This window comes from Microcebus murinus, chromosome 11 (assembly GCF_040939455.1).
Source record: "Microcebus murinus isolate Inina chromosome 11, M.murinus_Inina_mat1.0, whole genome shotgun sequence".
NCBI classification, from domain to species: Eukaryota; Metazoa; Chordata; class Mammalia; order Primates; family Cheirogaleidae; genus Microcebus; species Microcebus murinus.
In genome coordinates this window covers 12,805,820-12,825,626 of record NC_134114.1, presented here as the reverse complement: position 1 = coordinate 12,825,626, position 19,807 = coordinate 12,805,820, and the positions used below count along the sequence as shown (strand labels likewise).

Below are 19,807 nucleotides of genomic sequence, written 5' to 3'. Positions count from 1 at the left end.
TGCATTTAGGGTGGCTGAGGTGGGCAGCCGCTCCCTTCTCCTTCCCTGGTTTTGACTTTTCCCTCGGCCTCAGGGACTCCTCAGGACTCGAGACTTTCACTTTTCTGACCCTCAGGACTGCTTCGCCAGACCTCCTACATTCTATGGCAGTAAGGCCTGTGGGCAGTATTAACCCTTTGCACTCGGATGTCGAGTGTGACTCAACACGGTTAGCAAAAATTATAGAGATTAAAATTACTCTTTGAATGCATCAATAATTTGAAATATAAAAAAATCCAAATAAGTTTGTATGAAAAGTAACTCCAGTTTTCTATTCTGCCGCGCTTCTTAAAATCTGGGGTGTTTAAAAAATTAAATCCCGAGTAGAATAAAGGAATTGAGAAAAAAGCAAACAAGTGCAAAGGGTTAATATGTTTATAAGGACAGAGTGCTGGAATAGTCCATAGGCTGTTAACGCCGTCTAAGATGAAGGTGAAGAAGAGTCACATAAAATTGTTCCGGTTGGATATTGAGTTAAGTTCAGCCAAGCAGCTCCTAGTGGGCCCTGCCCTTACCTAAGTTGCTCAACGTGCCTCCTTCCAGCTGCTGGGTCACACTGACTCAGTCTTGGCCGAGTCCTGGGCACGTGGTGACATGACACAAGGACTCACTGCAACACCGTCCACGTGTTGTCGCACAAATGCAGGGTGATTGTTCTTAATGAACCCAGGTCAGGATGGATGTTCTTAATTAACCCAGGCCAGATCTCTAAGAGCATTTTTCTCTCCTTGTTTGCCCTGTGAAGGAGACTGTAGATAAAGGTGTGGAATATGACGTAACAGGCAGAGCAGAAGAGCTATCTTGTAAATTAGAGCTTACACTAAAGCAAGTATTTCTGTGATTCTGATTCCAACCAAGACCCTCTTTTGACTTGTGCTGGTAGAGAACACATGGCCTCCTTCATAAAGGTCTCTATTGCCCACCTCGTACGTGTGTCGCTCATGGGAATCGACACTCTTGCCGCCTTGTGTCACCTCCACAACTCTTCCCCAAGGTTGACTTTATTTCTTTTCCTTTTAAACACTCACAAGAGCAAAAAGCATTAGAGTAAAATATGTAATACCAAAAAATCATCTCAGAGGCTTACATATTTCTTTAAAGTCCAGTCTTTGAAAACTGCTTTTGATACCCGGTTATGATAAATACAGAGAATTCCTATTTCTGTCCATCTTTAATCATTATCACGCCCAGCAGGCTTTTTACTTGTATCAACAGAACATATTAATTGCAATTATAGGGAGAGGATTGTATGAAAAGCTTTCCCAGCAGAATTATTTGTAGTAGAGTTTTACCCAAAGCAGGAAGAGGTGTGGCTTCTGTGAGTCACAAGGTGGTAGGACTCTCTTTTTGCTTTTTTGCCCAATGTCATGGAGGAGACAGAGCAGAGAGTTTGGAAAAATGTGCCATGGAGAAAAATGGAACATAGTGCACCATCTTAGGCACCAATAGCTCACGGGAGCATAAAGTAAAAAATTGTGGAGGCACCAAAATGCCTCTATGCTGTTAACAAAAAAGCACAAAAATATTGGTCACTATTTTTTTTAGGGAATAATTCAAAACTTCTTATGCATGTATTAAATCTGAAATGGCAGAATTAAAAGCTACCTTTTTTTTTTTTTTTTTGAGACAGAGTCTCGCTTTGTTGCCCAGGCTAGAGTGAGTGCCGTGGCGTCAGCCTAGCTCACAGCAACCTCAAACTCCTGGACTCAAGCAATCCTACTGCCTCAGCCTCCCGAGTAGCTGGGACTACAGGCATGTGCCACCATGCTTGGCTGATTTTTTTTTTATATATATATATATTAGTTGTCCAATTAATTTCTTTCTATTTATAGTAGGGTCTCACTCTTGCTCAGGCTGGTTTCTAACTCCTGACCTCGAACAATCCGCCCGCCTTGGCCTCCCAGAGTGCTAGGATTACAGGCGTGAGCCACCTCGCCTGGCCTAAAAGCTACCTTGATTAAGGGAGGGTCTTCATATTTTCAAAATCTGGGAATTCTGATACTAAGTGCCAATTATCAGACATACTTACATTATTTGACAGGCATAAGATTGGGGTGCCCCTTCCCAGAGACAGGCAAGCAAACAGCTGCAATTGGTTTAGTCCCAGTTCTGGTGTGCTTATCACAGCTGGACCAAGATGCGGCTGAAATAGTTCAGTTCTCATTTCAAACTCAGTTTTCAGAATTACATTCTTAACATCAGTATTTTAGGTACTTTTAAGTTGTTGAATCCAGAATTCTCTGATGGTGCTCACTTAGCGGGCAGGAAGAGAGGGTTTCCAAGTGATAGCAAAATAACATTTTAGAAATGTCCTGGACTCCCTCCCTTCCTTCCTCTTCTTTCTGTCTGAATCTCTTATTAGGTAGACTTAATGTAGGACCACTACTGGCCCATGAGCTATTCATATTTGTCTCAGCCCACAATGAGATAAATGTTTAGAAACTTTGATAGCAATTTGGCATTCTTGAATCTAGTAATAATAATAACCAAAAAATGGCAATTTTATTTTATATATCTTTTTTTGTTTTTCCTATCTTGTAATGTATCTTTTATTTTTGAGACAGAGTCTCGCTTTGTTGCCCAGGCTAGAGTGAGTGCCGTGGCATCAGCCTAGCTCACAGCAACCTCAAACTCCTGGGCTCAAGCGATCCTCCTGTCTCAGCCTCCCAAGTAGTTGGGACTACAGGCATACGCCACCATGCCTGGCTAATTTTTTCTATATATATTAGTTGGCCAATTAATTTCTTTCTATTTATAGTAGAGACGGGGTCTCGCTCTTGCTCAGGCTGGTTTCAAACTCCTGACCTGGAGCAACCCACCCGCCTCGGCCTCCCACAATGGTAGGATTACAGGCGTGAGCCACTGTGCCTGGCCTATCTTGTAATGTATCTTTATCGGATTTTGCAGCTACTTTAGCATATGGCAGACAGGACGTTTAAAAAGCACTATTCTAGAAAGCATAGTTATGTGAGTTTGGAGCAAACTTAAGGAGAGAACAAAGCCTTGCCCCCAAAAGATATCTCTGACTCAGAAATGCCTTCCTTCTACCAGCCACGTTCTTAGCTTCTGACATGTGACTCCCTCCTGGGCAGGTCTTCCTTCGAGAATCCTTGGAGCAGAAACTGGAGAAACAGCGGGAGGAGGAGGTCACCCGCGCGGCCATGGTGATTCGGGCCCACATCTTAGGCTACTTGGCACGGTAAGGACCTCGCTGAGGGGACAAGGCATTAGGCACCAGGAGGTCCTTTCCCGTATGTATCCCCAGCAGAGTAGCCTGAGTCGTTTGCTTTGAGAGGAGTCCCAGGCCAGGCCTCCTAAGTAGCCAAGCCAGAAACCCAGTTAACCTGACCCAGGCACAAAGTAGTAGGAAACAGTGCTCAGCATTTTTCGACACCTCAGTTAGAACAGTGATTACATTCGGGAACTCTACCGAGATATTTAAATCGTTTTACCTACAGTCTTTCCCGGAAAATAAGACCTGCCCGTAAAATAAGCCCTAGCAGGATTTCTAAGCATTTGCATAATAGAAGCTCTACTCCTAAAATAAGACCTAGTGACAGGCGTGGCTGTGCAGCGCATCTGCAAAACCCATGCATTTCCTTGCAGAGCAGTAAAGAAGACGAGAGCCCTTCTCATCTGCCCCATGAGAGCTCTATTGCTCGACATGAGAGACTGGGGCCAATGGTTCTAAAGGAAATAAGAGTCGCAAGAAATTCAGGATGGAATTCGGGGTTGGGAGAGTGATGATGATGTTCCAGAAGAAGACGACTTAACTCTATTTGAATAAATGCAGATTGTTGTACCGTACTTAAAAAAAAATAACACATCCCCTGAAAATAAGCCCTAGGGTGTCTTCTTGAGGAAAAATAAATATAAGGCCCTATCTTATTTTCGGGGAAACACGGTAGTTCCTATGCATCACGTACTGAAGCTGCTGCAGACCCACTGTTCACATTTGTCTGTTAGAGGCCCATTCTCCAGTTGTTTGCAGAACGAGGCAGCTTCCTTTCCTTTTAGTTTAGCATTTTCGTTCTGTCCATTGTGCAGAGAACGTCATACCACGTGAAACCCCACACTTACATTTTCTGAAGTACGAAGCTATCCTGCTGTGATTTATTTTTTTTTTTTTTCATATGAACAGAAGAATATTTCAAATCCCTTTTGGTCTTGTTTACCCAACTTCCTGCCAAGACTGTTCAAAGTCCACATTAGAGGTTGTGTGTTTATTTAGCCAAGATAGTGATAGGGTTCTTACTTTAGTTTTTGTTTGTTATTATTCTTTTGTTTTTCTTCTGTTTTATTTTGGCCGGAGGGGCCTCCTTGTTTTCTCCAGTCTCCATAATGAGGGTATCATTCAAAAACTAGGTCCTCTTCCTTTGTCTTATGGCCTTGCTGTGAGCTCATTTGAATAGCCCAGAGCCTCATTACCTCAGCAGCTATTCTCGTTTTTTTTCTTTTCCTCTTCAGAAAGCAATACCGAAAGGTCCTTTATTGTGTGGTGATCATACAGAAGAATTACAGAGCATTCCTTCTGAGGAGGAGATTTTTGCACCTGAAAAAAGCGGCCATAGTTTTCCAGAAGCAACTCAGAGGTCAGATTGGGCGCAGAGTTTACAGACAGCTGCTGGCAGAGAAACGAGAGCAGGAAGAAAAAAGGAGACGGGAGGAAGAAGAAAAAAAGAAACAGGAGGAAGAAAAAAGGTACAGTATATCTCCTGCTTGGAAGAAACAAAAGGATACACTTTGAGTTTTATGTTCAATATCTGTCTATGCAGCAAGAATTCCCATTGGATGCTGTAGAACCTATCATTTGAAACAGTAACTCTTGGCAGCTAGAATATAAAATTCCTTGGCAGCCTGGAAGACTAAGTTCTCTGTATATTTTTATTCATGAGTAGATTAAAATAAGCCCAGGAAGAGGCTCTAGACCTTCATGGTTTCTGTCTTTAGCAGAGCTGTTTTAAAAAGTTAGATCTGGCCAGGTGTGGTGGCTCATGCCTGTAATTCCAGCACTTTGGTAGGCTGAGGCAGCAGGATCACTTGAGGCTGGGGTTGGAGACCAGCCTGGGCAATATAGCAAGACCCCGTCTCTATAAACAAATTTTAAAATTTAGCAAGGTGTGGTGGCATGCGCCTGTAGTCCTACTAGGGAAGCTGAGGAGGGAGGATTGTGTGAGTCCAGGAATTTGAGCCTACAGTGAGCTAAGATTGCACCATTGCACTCCAGCCCAGGTGAGAGTGAGACCCTGTCTCTAAAAAAAGTAATAATTAAGAAAGAGGTTAGATCTCTCTGAAAAGTGGTTCTAGGATTATTGTTATTATTGATATTCACTTTTTTTTCTTTACTATTTTTAGAGAAAGAGAGAGATTGCAAAGAGAAGCGGAGCTCCGTGCCCGGCAGGTAATGAATGCTGTGACAACTCGGCCTCTCAGTTATCTGCTTCATTCCCGCTTCAAATGCATGGACTCTAGGAGAGGAAATGTTTATGGTGGAATTTCTGATCCATTGCAATTGGGTAAAGCTTGTGAATGTCTAAGATTTTAGTGTGAATCACAATAGCATAATTTCTCTAAGCCAGTATAACGAGTGTGTTAGTTTGCTAGGCCTGCCATAACCGAATACCACAGACTGGGTGGGTTAAACGATGGAAACTGAGTTTCTCGTAGTCTGGAGGACGGAAGTCCACGATCACGGTGTCCTCAGGTTTGGCTTCTTCTGAGGCCCCTCTCCTTAGCTTGCAGGAGACCACCTTCTCACTGGGTCCTTCCATGGTCTGTCTTCTGTGCACATGCGTCCCTGGTGTCTGTGTCCTAACCTCTTTTCATAAGGACACCAGTTAGCTTGGATTAGGGCCCACGCTAATGGCTTCATTTAATCACCTCATTAAAGGCCCTGTCTTCAAATACAGCCACATTCTGGGGTACGGAGGGGGGGGGTGTGGGGGGTTAGGACCTCAACCTGTGAGTGTCAGGGGACACAGTTCAGCTCATAGCAGCCCCATCTCATCCCGGTTGCAAAGGTGGCCTGGGGGAACGATGCTCGTTGCATTTTTGTCATGAAGCGTTCCAAATCTGCCTTCCCTTTTGGACGCAGGAGGAAGCAGCCAGAAAGCAGCAAGAGCTGGAAGCCTTGCAGAGGAGGCGGAAGGAAGCGGAACTGACCCGCGAGCTGGAGAAGCAGAAGGAGAACAAGCAGGTGGAAGAGATCCTGCGCCTGGAGAAGGAGATCGAGGACCTGCAGCGCATGAAGGAGCGGCAGGAGCTGTCGCTGACCGAGGCCTCCCTGCAGAAGCTGCAGCAGCTGCGGGACCAGGAGCTCCGTCGGCTGGAGGAGGACGCGTGCCGCGCCGCCCAGGAGTTCCTCGAGTCCCTCAACTTCGACGAGATCGACGAGTGCGTGCGCAACATCGAGCGCTCGCTGTCGGTGGGCAGCGAGTTTTCGGGCGCGCTGGGCGAGCTGGCCGGCAGCGCGTGCGGGGACAAGCCCACCTTCAACTTCAGCCAGCCCTACCCGGAGGAGGAGGTGGACGAGGGCTTCGAGGCCGACGACGACGCCTTCAAGGACTCCCCCAACCCCAGCGAGCACGGCCACTCGGACCAGCGCACCAGCGGCATCCGGACCAGCGACGACTCGTCCGAGGAAGACCCGTACATGAACGACACGGTGGTGGCCGCCAGCCCCAGCACGGATGGCACGGTGCTCGCGGCCCCGGCAGCGCATGACTCGGCCAGCCTGCACGACTCGTCCAGCGGCGGGGAGTCCACCTACTGCCTGCCCCAGGGCGCCGGCGACCTCCCCTCCCCCGACGGCGACTACGACCAGGACGACTACGAGGACGGCGCCATCACCTCTGGCAGCAGCGTGACCTTCTCCAACTCCTACGGAAGCCAGTGGTCCCCCGACTACCGCTGCTCCGTGGGGACCTACAACAGTTCGGGCGCCTACCGGTTCAGCTCTGAGGGCGCGCAGTCCTCGGTGAGTACCCTTGAGGGTCCCGGTTGGGACGTGGGGTCAGTCTTCCCTACGCCTGTTGCACCCCCGGGGAGTTAAGACATCTGCCCTGGGGTGTACAAATGTTTCAAAGTCGTGGTCTTGGAGATAATCTTAAGATAATAACCTTTCTCTTTCCAAAAGCTGTCGCATTCGTGAGTGGAACTTGCCCATTGAGCACAAAGCCCAGGACTGAATTGTGCCCATGGCCTGACCCTGTCAGCTCCTTACCTAGAGCCTTTGGCTTCCCAGTGTGGCAGGTTGGGAAACGAGGCACGCACCAAACTGGAACTAGCCTGGGTGGCTCAGGGCATCTTGGAGAACTTTCCTTACAGTAACTTCACCATCCATGGCTCAGAATGTTATTTCTTACACTGGTTGTAAGGGAGGGATCTTTAGGGCTTAAATACCCTCTTTCCAGTTTCTGGATTTATTTATTGTTCATTTACTTTTATTTTTTTCCCTTTGGTCGTACGTTGAATGCTCTCTTGTCTTTCAAAGACTTGGAAATGTTTTTAGCATAGTAGTTCAAAAGAGATGAACTCTTGCATGGTTTGATTAAAATTATAGCCTTAAAGAGCAGTGTGTATTTTAGGATAGATAGCCTTTGGATTAAAGTGCATCTTGTGTTTTATGTATCAGTTCAACTGAGCATTTGACCTTAAAGGTTGGTATTTTGTAATTGTGAATTCCTTTGACTGCCACACTCTATAGTGTCGTTACTGATTGGAAATATTGCTTCTTTTCAGTTATGTTTGTTTTTTCAATGGTGATATATGCTGGGTGTCTCATTATTTGCCTCCTATCCTTTTTGCTCACTGTTGGTTCTTGCTCTCTTGTCCAGTTTGAAGATAGCGAAGAGGACTTTGATTCGAGGTTTGATACGGACGATGAGCTTTCTTACCGGCGCGACTCTGTGTACAGCTGTGTCACGCTGCCGTACTTCCACAGCTTTCTGTACATGAAAGGTAGGACTGCAGCCGCCCCTGAGCCCAGGTTAGGGAGAGAGCAATGGAAAACTGAGATGTTGTTTCCCTGAGCTGAGTGACAGGGACCGAGAAAGTTACCGACCACTCAGCTCCGTGCTGGGCCACTTAGAATATAGAAATATTTTTTATCCTATAACATCTGTATTCCTGTCTAATTTCTCTCAACTGAAAGAAGTTTTCCACCACATAAATTGCAGCTAAATTTTCTATTTTTTAATCCAATCACAATGCAGTTTAGACTGTTGCTTTTTTTTCCATAATCTCAATCTTAAACTTTATACCTATAAAGCATTTTCTGATAATGATGTTTTTTTTTTTTTTTTTTTTTTTTTTTTTGAGACAGAGTCTCACTCTGTAGCCCGGGCTAGAGTGCCTTGATGTCAGCCTAGCTCACAGCAACCTCAAACTCCTGGGTTCAAGCAATCCTTCTGCCTCAGCCTCCCGAGTAGCTGGGGCTACAGGCATGCGCCACCATGCCCGGCTAAGTTTTTCTTTATATATTTTTAGTTGTCCAGATAATTTATTTCTAGTTTTAGTAGAGACTGGGCCTCGCTCTTGCTCAGGCTTGTCTCGAACTCCTGACCTTGAGTGATCCTCCTGCCTTAGCCTCCCATAGTGCTAGGATTACAGGTATGAGCCACCTCTGATGTTTTTCTTTAAACATCACCACCGGCTGATGTTTTTCTTTAAAAAGATGTGTTTATCCAAAAAGCTGTGTTTTCTTTTCCTATATAAGTTAGGCTTTATTGCTAAACACTGGAATCACTGATAATTCTTATTCCCACATTGATCCAAATAGGAAGGAAACATAAACTTTGACAGCATTTTAAAATAATTTCCCCTCCCTGGGGCATTTGGAAGTATGCATGATTTGTACATATGGAAATGACTGACTCATTCCTGGGTTAGCGTGTCAGTTTTTTTTGTTTTGTTTTTTTTTTAAGAGACAGAGTCTCACTCTGTTGCCTAGGCTAGAGTGAGTGCCGTGGCATCAGCCTAGCTCACAGCAACCTCAAACTCCTGGGCTCAAGTGATTCTCCTGCCCCAGCCTCCCAAGTAGCTGGGACTACAGGCATGTGCCACCATGCCCGGTTAATTTTTTGTATGTATATTTTTAGTTGGTCAATTAATTTCTTTCTATTTTTAGTAGAGACAGGGTCTCACTCAGGCTGGTTTTGAACTTCTGACCTTGAGCAATCCGCCTGCCTCGGCCTCCCAGAGTGTCAATTCTTTACTTGCCTCTTTTCTGTTTTAGCTCCTTACAAAAATGTCTCAGCTAACTGAGTAGGAGCTGCCTTGGGTATAAGGAAGGGACAACATTCTGTGTGATCAGCCAGCCTGGCATGATTATCTGTCCGGTGCACCCTGAAGATGAGCTCGGGGTGCATCCTTCACTGGGGCGTCTCTGAGTGATGCTTCAACCGGGGAAAGTTAAAGATGGGCCTTAGGACCTGCTCTGGATGTTGTTGTCATCTGACTGGATTGACTTTTCTTAAACCTCTCTCTACCCAACTTTGGGGGAAACAGGTGGCCTGATGAACTCCTGGAAGCGCCGCTGGTGCGTCCTCAAGGACGAAACCTTCTTGTGGTTCCGCTCCAAGCAAGAGGCCCTCAAGCAAGGGTGGCTTCACAAAAAAGGCGGCGGCTCCTCCACACTGTCCAGGAGAAACTGGAAGAGGCGCTGGTTTGTCCTCCGCCAGTCCAAGCTGATGTACTTTGAGAACGACAGCGAGGAGAAGCTCAAGGGCACCTTAGAAGTGCGGACGGCCAAGTATGTCGCTGGTGCCTGGGTGTGGCTCCGTGGGGGTGGTGCTCTGGGTGGCTTGATCATTTATGATTTATGCCCATGGTCACAGAGCTGCGCCGGTTCCTTACGACAGTAGCCTGGAGGAGGTATTCAGCGAGTCCTGAGAATTTAGCCCAGTGGATTGAATTATTAGGGAACCTGGAAGCAAAACTTAATCTGCGAGTGACTTGCTTTTTGTGATTACACTCATAGACATGTGGCTTTCATTTGGAAGGTGGCCAGCTGGACACAGAAGTAGCCCATTGGAAATGGGATTGTATGTTTTTGCAGGAAGAAAATGGTGTGAATATGGAACAACCTGTTTGAGAGCCTTTTTACGGGTTAACGTGTCACTTTCAATTCCTCAATCCAGCAATTGCCAACAGATAAATTAGCTAAATTGGAAGCAGACTGACAGTCTGGAGGTGTTTTTTGAAAGGATCATTTGTCTTCTACCAATGTTAACTATAGTAGCCTCTCCTACTCCCAGCAGTGAGAGAAACAGGACTGGTCTTTGAATCCAACACAACCCTTTTTGCTGCCATCCCAAAGCTTTGGACTATTGACAGCCTATTATTTTTATTAAAAATTAAGTGATGTTTTCAGAAAATTGTTAGAGTTAGAAGCAGCTGGTTTTCTTGGGCAACCCAGATAATAAGTCTGAAAACTTACTTGGAGATAACCTGTAGCCATACTCTACTCAAGACTCAGTGACCACAAATATTTAGAAAACTGGTAAAATAAATTTGAGATGCTTGAAGTCATGAGACTCAAAAGTGAAAAATGTTTCTAATCAGCCAGCATCAGCAACTTCAGAAAATTATTCATTGGAAAGTTAAATGAGGACAGGAAAGTCTTTTATGTATTTGATTTTAAGTGCAGATCACGTCTGTGCAGACAGCGGAGTATTGGGCTTTTCCAGGCTGCCCCGGTGGGGTCATTAGGCACAGGAGTGGGTTCGTGGGAAGTCAGGTCTGAATCCTGCAGTAACACGTGTTCACAGTGAGGCACAGCTCTGTCACCTCCTGCCGCCTTCTCTCAGCCCACATTCCGTAATGTCCTTTTTTTTTTTTTTTTTTTTTTTTTAATTTTATTTTTGAGACAGAGTCTCACTCTGTTGCCCAGGCTAGAGTGAGTGCCATGGCATCAGCCTAGCTCACAGCAACCTCAAACTCCTGGGCTCAAGCAATACTGCTGCCTCAGCCTCCCGAGTGGCTGGGACTACAAGCATGCGCCACCATGCCCGGCTAATTTTTTCTACATATATTAGTTGGCCAATTAATTTCTTTTTATTTATAGTAGAGATGGGGTCTCGCTCTTGCTCAGGCTGGTTTCGAACTCCTGACCTCCAGCAATCTGCCTGCCTTGGCCTCCCAGAGTTCTAGGATTACAGGCGTGAGCCACCGCGCCCGGCCCGTAATGCCCTCTTTACTCATCCTATAGAGGGGCCACCAACGCCAAGAGGCAGCGTGTGGCGGGATTGGTATTGCATCTCACTAGAGTGTATTGATGTATATTTGCTTTGCAACTGGCTTTGTGTGCTGCTTGATAAAGCTCTGTTCTCCAGGTACTTTGTCAAAATTACACTGCGTTATGGAGACATTAGCTCTTATTCTGCCATTGCTGTCACATGCTGTGGAACAGGGGCAATGAGTTGTTAACAGGTTTTACCCATTAAGATTTTGTTTTTCCATTTTATATTTTGAGACATTTTATTACAGAAAACTTCAATCATGTGCAAGAGTAGGTAGAAGAACAAAACCAAACCCATGTACTCATTACGCAGCTTCCAGAGGCCAAGAGTGTGGCATCCGCTGTGCTAGCCAGCGTGGCAACCAGGCAAACAACCTTTCACAGCACGCCTCTGGCATCATGTAATTTCATCTGGAAACATTTTAGTATTCATTTAGAGATTCTTTTAAACACGTAAGCACAATACCATTACCATTACATTTAAAAATAATGTAAATATCTTATAGCACCCACACTCCAGTCATTTGCCTTAGAAATGGAGGTGGTAGCGCTCTTATTGGTTTGGGTTGGTTTTATAGTTTCTTTTTTCAGGAATCCACATAAGATCTAGGCTTAGTAATTGATTTTCGGATACTCAAGTCTCTTTTGTTTACAGATGCGCCCTCCACGTTTTCTTTCACTTGCTCTCTATAATTGAAGATGCTAGCTCGTTTATCCAGGGGTTGCCAGACGTCACTGATGGAATATCGGAGCATTGTTTAACATGCTCCTCTTTCTAGTTTATTTCCCTTGAAATCTAGCTATTTTGAAATATATAGTAGATTATTGTAATCTGCAGACACCTTATTGATCTGTGAAACACCAGTTCTTGTTTCTTCTATCAAACTCTATATTTTTACCCATTAATCAACTTCTCCTCATACCCCCTGGCTGTTTTAATGTATTTGTTTTTCCAAGTATCACCAGGAGCTTATACATGTTATCACATGGAATGGTGTGTAGCCCTGGCAGCTGTTCTTAGGGATGCTCTCATTAACCCCATTCTTGGCCAGGAGGAGCCTTTTCACGTTCTTTTGTCTTTTCGACGTAATCCTGGTGGTTTTTGATATCTCCTTTGCTTTCTGATATGACAAGATGTTTCCTACCTTCTTTTAAGATTCAGGCACTATAAACAGATCTCCAGAATGTTTGCTTTATTATTTTGAACTTCAGGCATGGGGAGGAGTCCTGAGTTAGGGCCCAGATGCGTTTGCTGTAGCCGTTGCAAGGCCATCATCCTTCCCTTCCCTATCTCAGGGAAGCTTTTTATGAATACAAGGCCCTGGCCCCAGCCCCAGGGGACCTTCCCTGGATTCTGAAGGGCCACTGTGGTTCAGAACTACAGCCTTACGGCTAGATTATAATGTCTCGCCTCTTCCTTTTGCACATGAGGTGCCGGGTTCCTGAGAGGGAAAGTGGCTTGTCCAACATGACACAGTGAGGACAGTCTTCCCTGAGGATTATCAACCTGCTCGGGAGGCTTCGTGGCCAGACCCTGGGGTCACCTCCCTCCTTCCACTCAGAGGAGGTCCACAGACCATTCCTCCTCAAATTCCATCTCAATTTTTTAAACAAATATTTTATTTCATCTCAGTCCAGTATTTATTTTTTCTGGCTGGTTAGACTGTTTTAGTTTTGTTGCTATAAATGTTTCATTGTGACCATTTGTACTATTTGTACTACTTTACTTATCAAGGCAAGCTGGCTTTATCCGTAAGATCCTTCTTCATCAAATATAGTACCATCTCATGGCTGGGCATGGTGGCTCATGCCCATGATCCTAGCACTCTGGGAAGCCACGGGAGGCAGATTGTTTGAGCTCAGGAGTTCAAGACCAGCCTGAGCAAGAACGAGACCCCCTCTCTACCAAAAAAAAAAATAAATAATAGGAGAAATTGGCTGGACAGCTACAAAAATATATAGAAAAAATTAGCTGGGCATAGTAGCACATGCCTGTGGTCCCAGCTACTCAGGAGGCTGAGGCAGAAGGATTGCTTGAGCCCAGGAGTTTGAGGTTGCTGTGAGCTAGGCTGATGCCACGGAACTCTAGCCTGGGCAACAGAGTGAGACTCTGTCTCAAAAAAAAGAATTAAAAATATATATATACGGTACCGTCTCTGATCTGATCCTAACATCTGCCAGTGTTTTACCCTGATTTTGTTAACTGGATCCACCAATTTTATTTCTCTAGTGTTTAGGGAGGGTTGAGATGAGATCAAGATGGTCTTGAGAACCAGAAACATCTAAATCCTTCTCTTCACCCCCAGAGCCCCTAATGAGAATCATGAGTGTGTATCAGGCAGAGTAGATCAGACCCTGGCCAAGGCCTTAAACTGCGATGGAAAGCTGTGATGAGTTGGGGGAAGAACTCACACCAGACCAGGTCACCTTTGGGGTTTCCTTTCCATTGCATAGGAGTGGGCGCTGCTGCCCCAAGTGTCTCTGGGCCTGGGCAGGGGCGGGTACTGGGGCAGCATGAGGGAAGAGAAGCCCATCGCTAGAGAAGGCAAGGGAACGCCAGAGAGGAGCCTGGCTCCCCCTAGAGGGAGTCTTCATTATTTCTAAAAGAAGAAATTGTAGGTTCAGTCCTCCTTCTGTGTAGTTCCAGGACCACAACCTCAACCCCTACTTCCCCCAGATACCAAAAATCCTCAGATTCTCATTTCCCAGATATAAAATGGCGGCGTAATTGCATATAACCTGTGCACATTCTCCCGTATATTACATCATCTCTGGATTACTTGTAAGACCTAGTATGATGTGAATGCCATGTGAGTAGTTGTTATGCAGTATTGTTTTTTAATTTGTGGGTTTTTTCTTGGCTTTATATCTTGCCACACTGCTGGCTGAGTCCACAGATGTGGAGCCCACAAATGCTAGACTCACGGATACAGAAGCCGACTATATACAATTTCTTTTTTTTTTTCTTTTTTGAGACAGAGTCTCACTTTGTTGCCCAGGCTAGAGTGAGTGCCGTGGTGTCAGCCTTGCTCACAGCAACCTCAATCTCCTGGGTCAAGCAATCCTCCTGCCTCAGCCTCCCGAGTAGCTGGGACTACAGGCATGCGCCACCATGCCCGGCTAACTTTTTCTATATATATTAGTTGGCCAATTAATTTCTTTCTATTTATAGTAGAGATAAGGGGTATCGCTCTTGCTCAGGCTGGTTTTGAACTCCTGACCTTGAGCGATCCTCCCGCCTCACCCTCCCACAGTGCTAGGATTACAGGCGTGAGCCACCGTGCCGGCCTGTTTGTAATTTCTTTTGTAACCGTTTCCAACTCAGTCATTAGTTTCATGAACTTGCCTTCCTTGGCTATTATTCAGAATTCCGTGATCCTGACGTGCACCTGTTGCTTTCGCCCCTCCGCAGAGAGATCATAGACAACACCAGCAAGGAGAACGGGATCGACATCGTCATGGCCGACAGGACCTTCCACCTGATCGCGGAGTCTCCCGAAGATGCCAGGTGAGGTCTGCGCTGTTGACCTCTTCTTAACCACATCCTCCAGAGACTCGAGCTCCACACAGCGCCTCTGTTTACCCTACTTGGCTTTGAAAAGATTTTCATCGATTTTCTAGTTGGGTTTTTCTGTTAGGAAGGTTGAAGAACTGAGGGTCATGAGATACGTGCTTGTCCCTTGGGGAATACTCCCCTCGGCAGATGTGTTCAGGTACAGCACAAGGTTCAGGATTTCCGGCCTCGTACGCCTCTGGACAGATGCCTTGCTATCTCAGCTCAGGCACTCGTTGTCACTGGCAGCACGTGCAAACTATGCAGCTACGGGAAGCTGAAAGCCCACCCTCTGGAAGCTTCTGAGCTTTGAAAGTGGACAGCTTGTATTTGCATAAAGATCAGAAGAGCAGAGAGCATTAACTGGTGGCTGTTTAAATAAGCGACAGTGCTACATGGCCTTTGGAGAGTTTTCAGGGTCTCAATATTGAAGGATTCAATGGAAGAGCTATTTATTACCTTACCTAGAACTTACTATATTTCAGGCAATGCTCTAAATGTTTCACATGTATTAACACATTTACATCTCATGACAGTCCTACAGGATAAGTGTTAATATTATTACCCTTATCTGCATCTGCAGAACAGGCGACTAGAGTACAGAGAAAGGAGAGTATAATTTGAAAGCTCAATTCAGTTGAGTGGAGACGTTTAGTGTCTTACATTTCTTTCTTAAAGAGCTTTAATTTTTGACTAAGGAAATGGGGTCCTTCATTAGCTAAGAAGAAAAGGTGTCTAACTTTTCCGGACCTAAGGTTTCCATGTTGGAGTACAGGGAGACACAGCATATAATTAAGGAGGATTGTTATTTGTTCTTCAGTGTGACACATACGGTGGATATGACATACTAGAGTGTCTGTTCCTGCTGCCCTGTGAGTCTGGAGGGTTATATCTGAGGTGTCAGTCATCTGCTCTGAGCAACTCTAGGGAATATCTTTTGATTTACGAGGGTAACATCCAATGGCCTATATTCTTCAATTCTCAGCCCAGAAATCATTAGAACCTTCCTGTGAGTTCTCAGGACCTCTCGCTACCCTTTGCCCTTTGAATGTTTCTGGGTTGATACGACACCATGGTAGCAATGTTAAGGGTGAAGACGCCAGAAAATAATTCTTCTCATGGGAGCAAACTGAAACCCTGCTTGCGCCCATAAATTCTAACACAAACTGGAAAAACAAGCAAACCTGGAAATTACAGCCCATCATTCCGTCTGGGACTCCTAGAGACCACATGTGGTTTTTTTGTGGTGTGGGGAATGCCCACAGCTTTTCTGCTGAATTATAGGCCCAGCATTTGGCAGCTGCCCTGTCTGTTTTGTGCCATAATGAACCTGCTAAATTTAACATTTGGAATATTTATCTAAGCACTTTTTCCCCTGACTAGCAGAACACATTTTTTAAAAATATCTTTCAGATTCTGAGTGATACTTGATTCAGGAGAAGAAATTTAGAAATTTAAGAGTATAATCTATACAGATTGAAAGCACAACAAATATTATGCCTTTGTGTGTGTGATTTCATGTGACCAAATCTTCAATGTATGTATTTTTCAATGTATGTTTAATTTGGGATAGTTTTGAGCTTAGTGAAACAATGAAGTCTTGTCTTTTGGTTAACCAGAATTGTTGGAGCAAATTCATAATAAGATATTTCCCTTGGTCTCCTGAAGAGTCTGTACATATTGAATATTTTGTAGCTCTTGGTCATATTTTTCTCCTTCAGGAATCACAGGAGATAGATTTTAGCACTTTGCTATAAATAATTTATATGGCATACCTTTATATATGTGTGCTATTTTTTCATTTGAATATCCCATTGCATACCAAGTGCTTTCCCTCTGCCTTAAATAGTGGGCATGTATATATATGTCTTATAAGCCCCCACAGGAGAAGGATGCACTAGCCTCTCTCACATTTGGTACCTCTCACATTTTATAGTTGTTCAATTTTGTCAAGTGGTTAGAAACCCCATCCTGAGAATGCGTAGAAAAATAGACATCAAATGGTTGTTCTGAGATGATACTTACATTGTCGACCTTCTTACTTTGAAATTTACTTTTCTTTTTTTTTTAAAAAAAAAAAAAAAAAATGACTGAATGTCCCCTAAGTTATAAATAGGATCTTCAGTAAAGATTCTTGATGTAAGTATTTGGGTGGAACTCAGGATTTCATTATTTGCGTGCTGCTCATTTCTCAAGGAACTCCTTTTCATCATCAAACGTCTATAAAGGTCTGTGGGACCTGGAGGGCAAGTTCTTCCATTGGAACATACGGTACTGTAGGTACTTTGGCTACTTCTAACTTTACTCCTTGGTCATATAGAACTCACACTCACCCACGAGAATTAGGCAAATTGAAAGCAAAGGTGCTCGGAGGAGACCTCACTTTGCAGAGGACGTGGAGAAGGGCGCGTTGTTTTGCAGTCCCGAGGACGGCCGCTCCTTGACTGTCGCTTGCTCTGTCTTTCCCGCAGCCAGTGGTTCAGCGTGCTGAGTCAGGTCCACGCGTCCACGGACCAGGAGATCCGGGAGATGCACGACGAGCAGGCAAACCCCCAGAATGCCGTGGTGCGTGCTCGTGGCTGGGTGCAAGGGGGCGGCCGAAGGGGGCGGGGGCAGGAGAATGGTGACAGCAAGAAGGACGGGGCTGGGAATTCCCAATGTTTTTTGTTAAGTAAAAGTATGATAAAGGAGACAAACAGGACCATTTGCATTAAAAATCATGCATGAAAACAATAAATTATAAAAGGTTATAAGTAGTAATACTTGGTAATTCTCCCATCTCAAACCTTTAAAAGAAAACAAAAGATCCCAGTTTCTTTTTTTCTTTTTTGAGACAGAGTCTCACTTTGCAGCCCAGGCTAGAGTGAGTGCTGTGGCGTCAGCCTAGCTCACAGCAAATTCCAACTCCTGGGCTCAAGCAATCCTCCTGCCTCAGCCTCCCAAGTAGCTGGGACTACAGGCATGCACCACCATGCCCAGCTAATTTTTTTCTCTATATATTAGTTGGCCAATTAATTTCTATTTATAGTAGAGATGGGGTCTCGCTATTGCTCAGGCTGGTTTCGAACTCCTGACCTTGAGCAATACACCCGCCTCGGCCTCCCAGAGTGCTAGGATTACAGGCGTGAGCCACCGCGCCCGGCCCCCAGTTTCTATGCAGTCATGGAAGCACATTACACTTTGCTTCAAAGGACTTGGTGAATTCTACATTGAATACTTTCTATCTTCACTCTATCCAAAACACATATACAAAGTCATAAAGTTCTCTTTTAGACATAAGGTTTTTATTTCCTCATTAAAAAAAGCTTAAATAAAATTTCTTAGCAGAATAAGTATAAAAATCTAATGAACGGTCACAATATAAATTAGAAAATTTGCCCTATCGAAAGAAGTTCATAAACACTCTTCACTGAAGACATTTTAGGAACAAGAGCAAATGATTAATGCATAATTTTTCAAATAAATGGACTGTGGATTCTGCCCTGTCTGGAGGCTGTTTGTAGTTCCTAAATGAAGGGGACCTTTCTTAGATAACTAGTATTTTGCAGTTAACTGAAAAAAAGAAAGAGCCTTTTCTGTTTGCTTTTTATGGAGTTGTAAGCTAGAGATGTTGCTATAATGTACGTCCTACTTTAGTGGTCCTGCATTCAAATCTGCCTTTTGCTCCTTTCCAGGGTACTTTGGACGTGGGGCTAATTGATTCCGTGTGCGCCTCCGACAGCCCCGACAGGTAAGCTCAGATACGGCATTGAGCAGAGGTGATTAAGCCCCTGCAGGTGCCCACCCGGTGTCCGTGCTGCGGGGCCCACTCCCACTCGCTGGGCTGTGAAATCGCCCCAGGCCGCGTGTCTTACCTCGTCAGCCCCGGGGATCCCAAGCCCTCCTGCTCGGGACTCACTTTGACATCACCCAGACGTCTTCCTCTCCGGGCATCTTTGGAGTGCTGGGGAAAACAGTGGAAACTTAATTTAGACAATTTAAAAAAAAAAACGCATCAAAGTAATATTTTTTATTTGGATACACAAACTTGGGATTCACATGGGAAGAAAATGCCTGTTTAGGAAAATGGTGATGCAGCAGGGAGGGGGGTGTAGTGCCCCCTTCTGAACTTAATAGTGAGCTTGCAAAGGATTTTGATTATAATGTATATGCAGGATATTAGTAAATCAAACCACACATATTTTCCTTGATATTTCTACCTTCTCTGTGCCCTTAAAATAGCGTGTTGGGCGTGGTTTTTTATTTTATTTTTTATTTGTTTGTTTTGTTTTTTATTTGTTTGGTTTTTGGGGGGGTTTTGTGAGACAGAGTCTCACTGTGTTGCCCAGGCTAGAGTGATGTGGTGTCAGCCTAGCTCACAGCAACCTCAAACTCCTGAGCTCAAGCGATCCTCCTGCCTCAGCCTCCTGAGTAGCTGGGACTACAGACATGTGCAACCGTGCCTGGCTAATTTTTTCTATATATATTTTTAGCTGTCCAAGTAATATATTTATATTTTTAGTAGAGACAGGGTCTCACTCTTGCTTGGGTTGGTCTTGAACTCCTGAGCTCAAACGATCCACCCACCTCAGCCTCCCAGAGTGCTAGGATTACAGGTGTGAGCCACCTCGTCCGGCTGATGTTTTTCTTTAAAAAGATGTGTTTATCCAAAAAGCTGTGTTTTGTTTTTTGAAGGCAAATCGTCTTCAGAGATGGTCTAGGAGTCTTTATACCCAGTGAGCTTTGTCTTTAGCATCTCTCTTTTTCTATCCTGCTTGTAAATTCTGTTTCTGCCCTCAGTAAGATAGCCAGAAAGTAATGACTGCATTAACAGGGAAAACAAAAACTAGTGCCTACTTGGCAGAATTAGGGTTTGGAGGTTTCTGTCACCCTACCATAGGCAAAGGCTCTTCCAACCCATGGAGCCTTTGGTTTTAGTAGTCAGCCTGCACCGTCTTACACCTGGCTTAGGAATCTTTACATGTCATGTCGATAAT

General features: G+C 44.7%; 1 protein-coding gene across 1 annotated transcript in view; it reads left to right on the top strand.

Annotated features, from left to right (window-relative positions):
* The window catches only part of MYO10 (myosin X), a 221,363-nt gene that overhangs the window by 186,176 nt on the left and 15,380 nt on the right, over positions 1–19,807 (top strand). Inside the window, exons 22-30 of the mRNA XM_076007942.1 lie at positions 3,132–3,238; positions 4,507–4,740; positions 5,395–5,440; positions 6,134–7,015; positions 7,875–7,998; positions 9,547–9,790; positions 14,691–14,786; positions 17,303–17,396; positions 18,506–18,561. Of these exons, the coding sequence (XP_075864057.1) occupies positions 3,132–3,238; positions 4,507–4,740; positions 5,395–5,440; positions 6,134–7,015; positions 7,875–7,998; positions 9,547–9,790; positions 14,691–14,786; positions 17,303–17,396; positions 18,506–18,561 (1,883 nt within the window). The remainder of the gene's footprint in view (positions 1–3,131; positions 3,239–4,506; positions 4,741–5,394; positions 5,441–6,133; positions 7,016–7,874; positions 7,999–9,546; positions 9,791–14,690; positions 14,787–17,302; positions 17,397–18,505; positions 18,562–19,807) is intronic.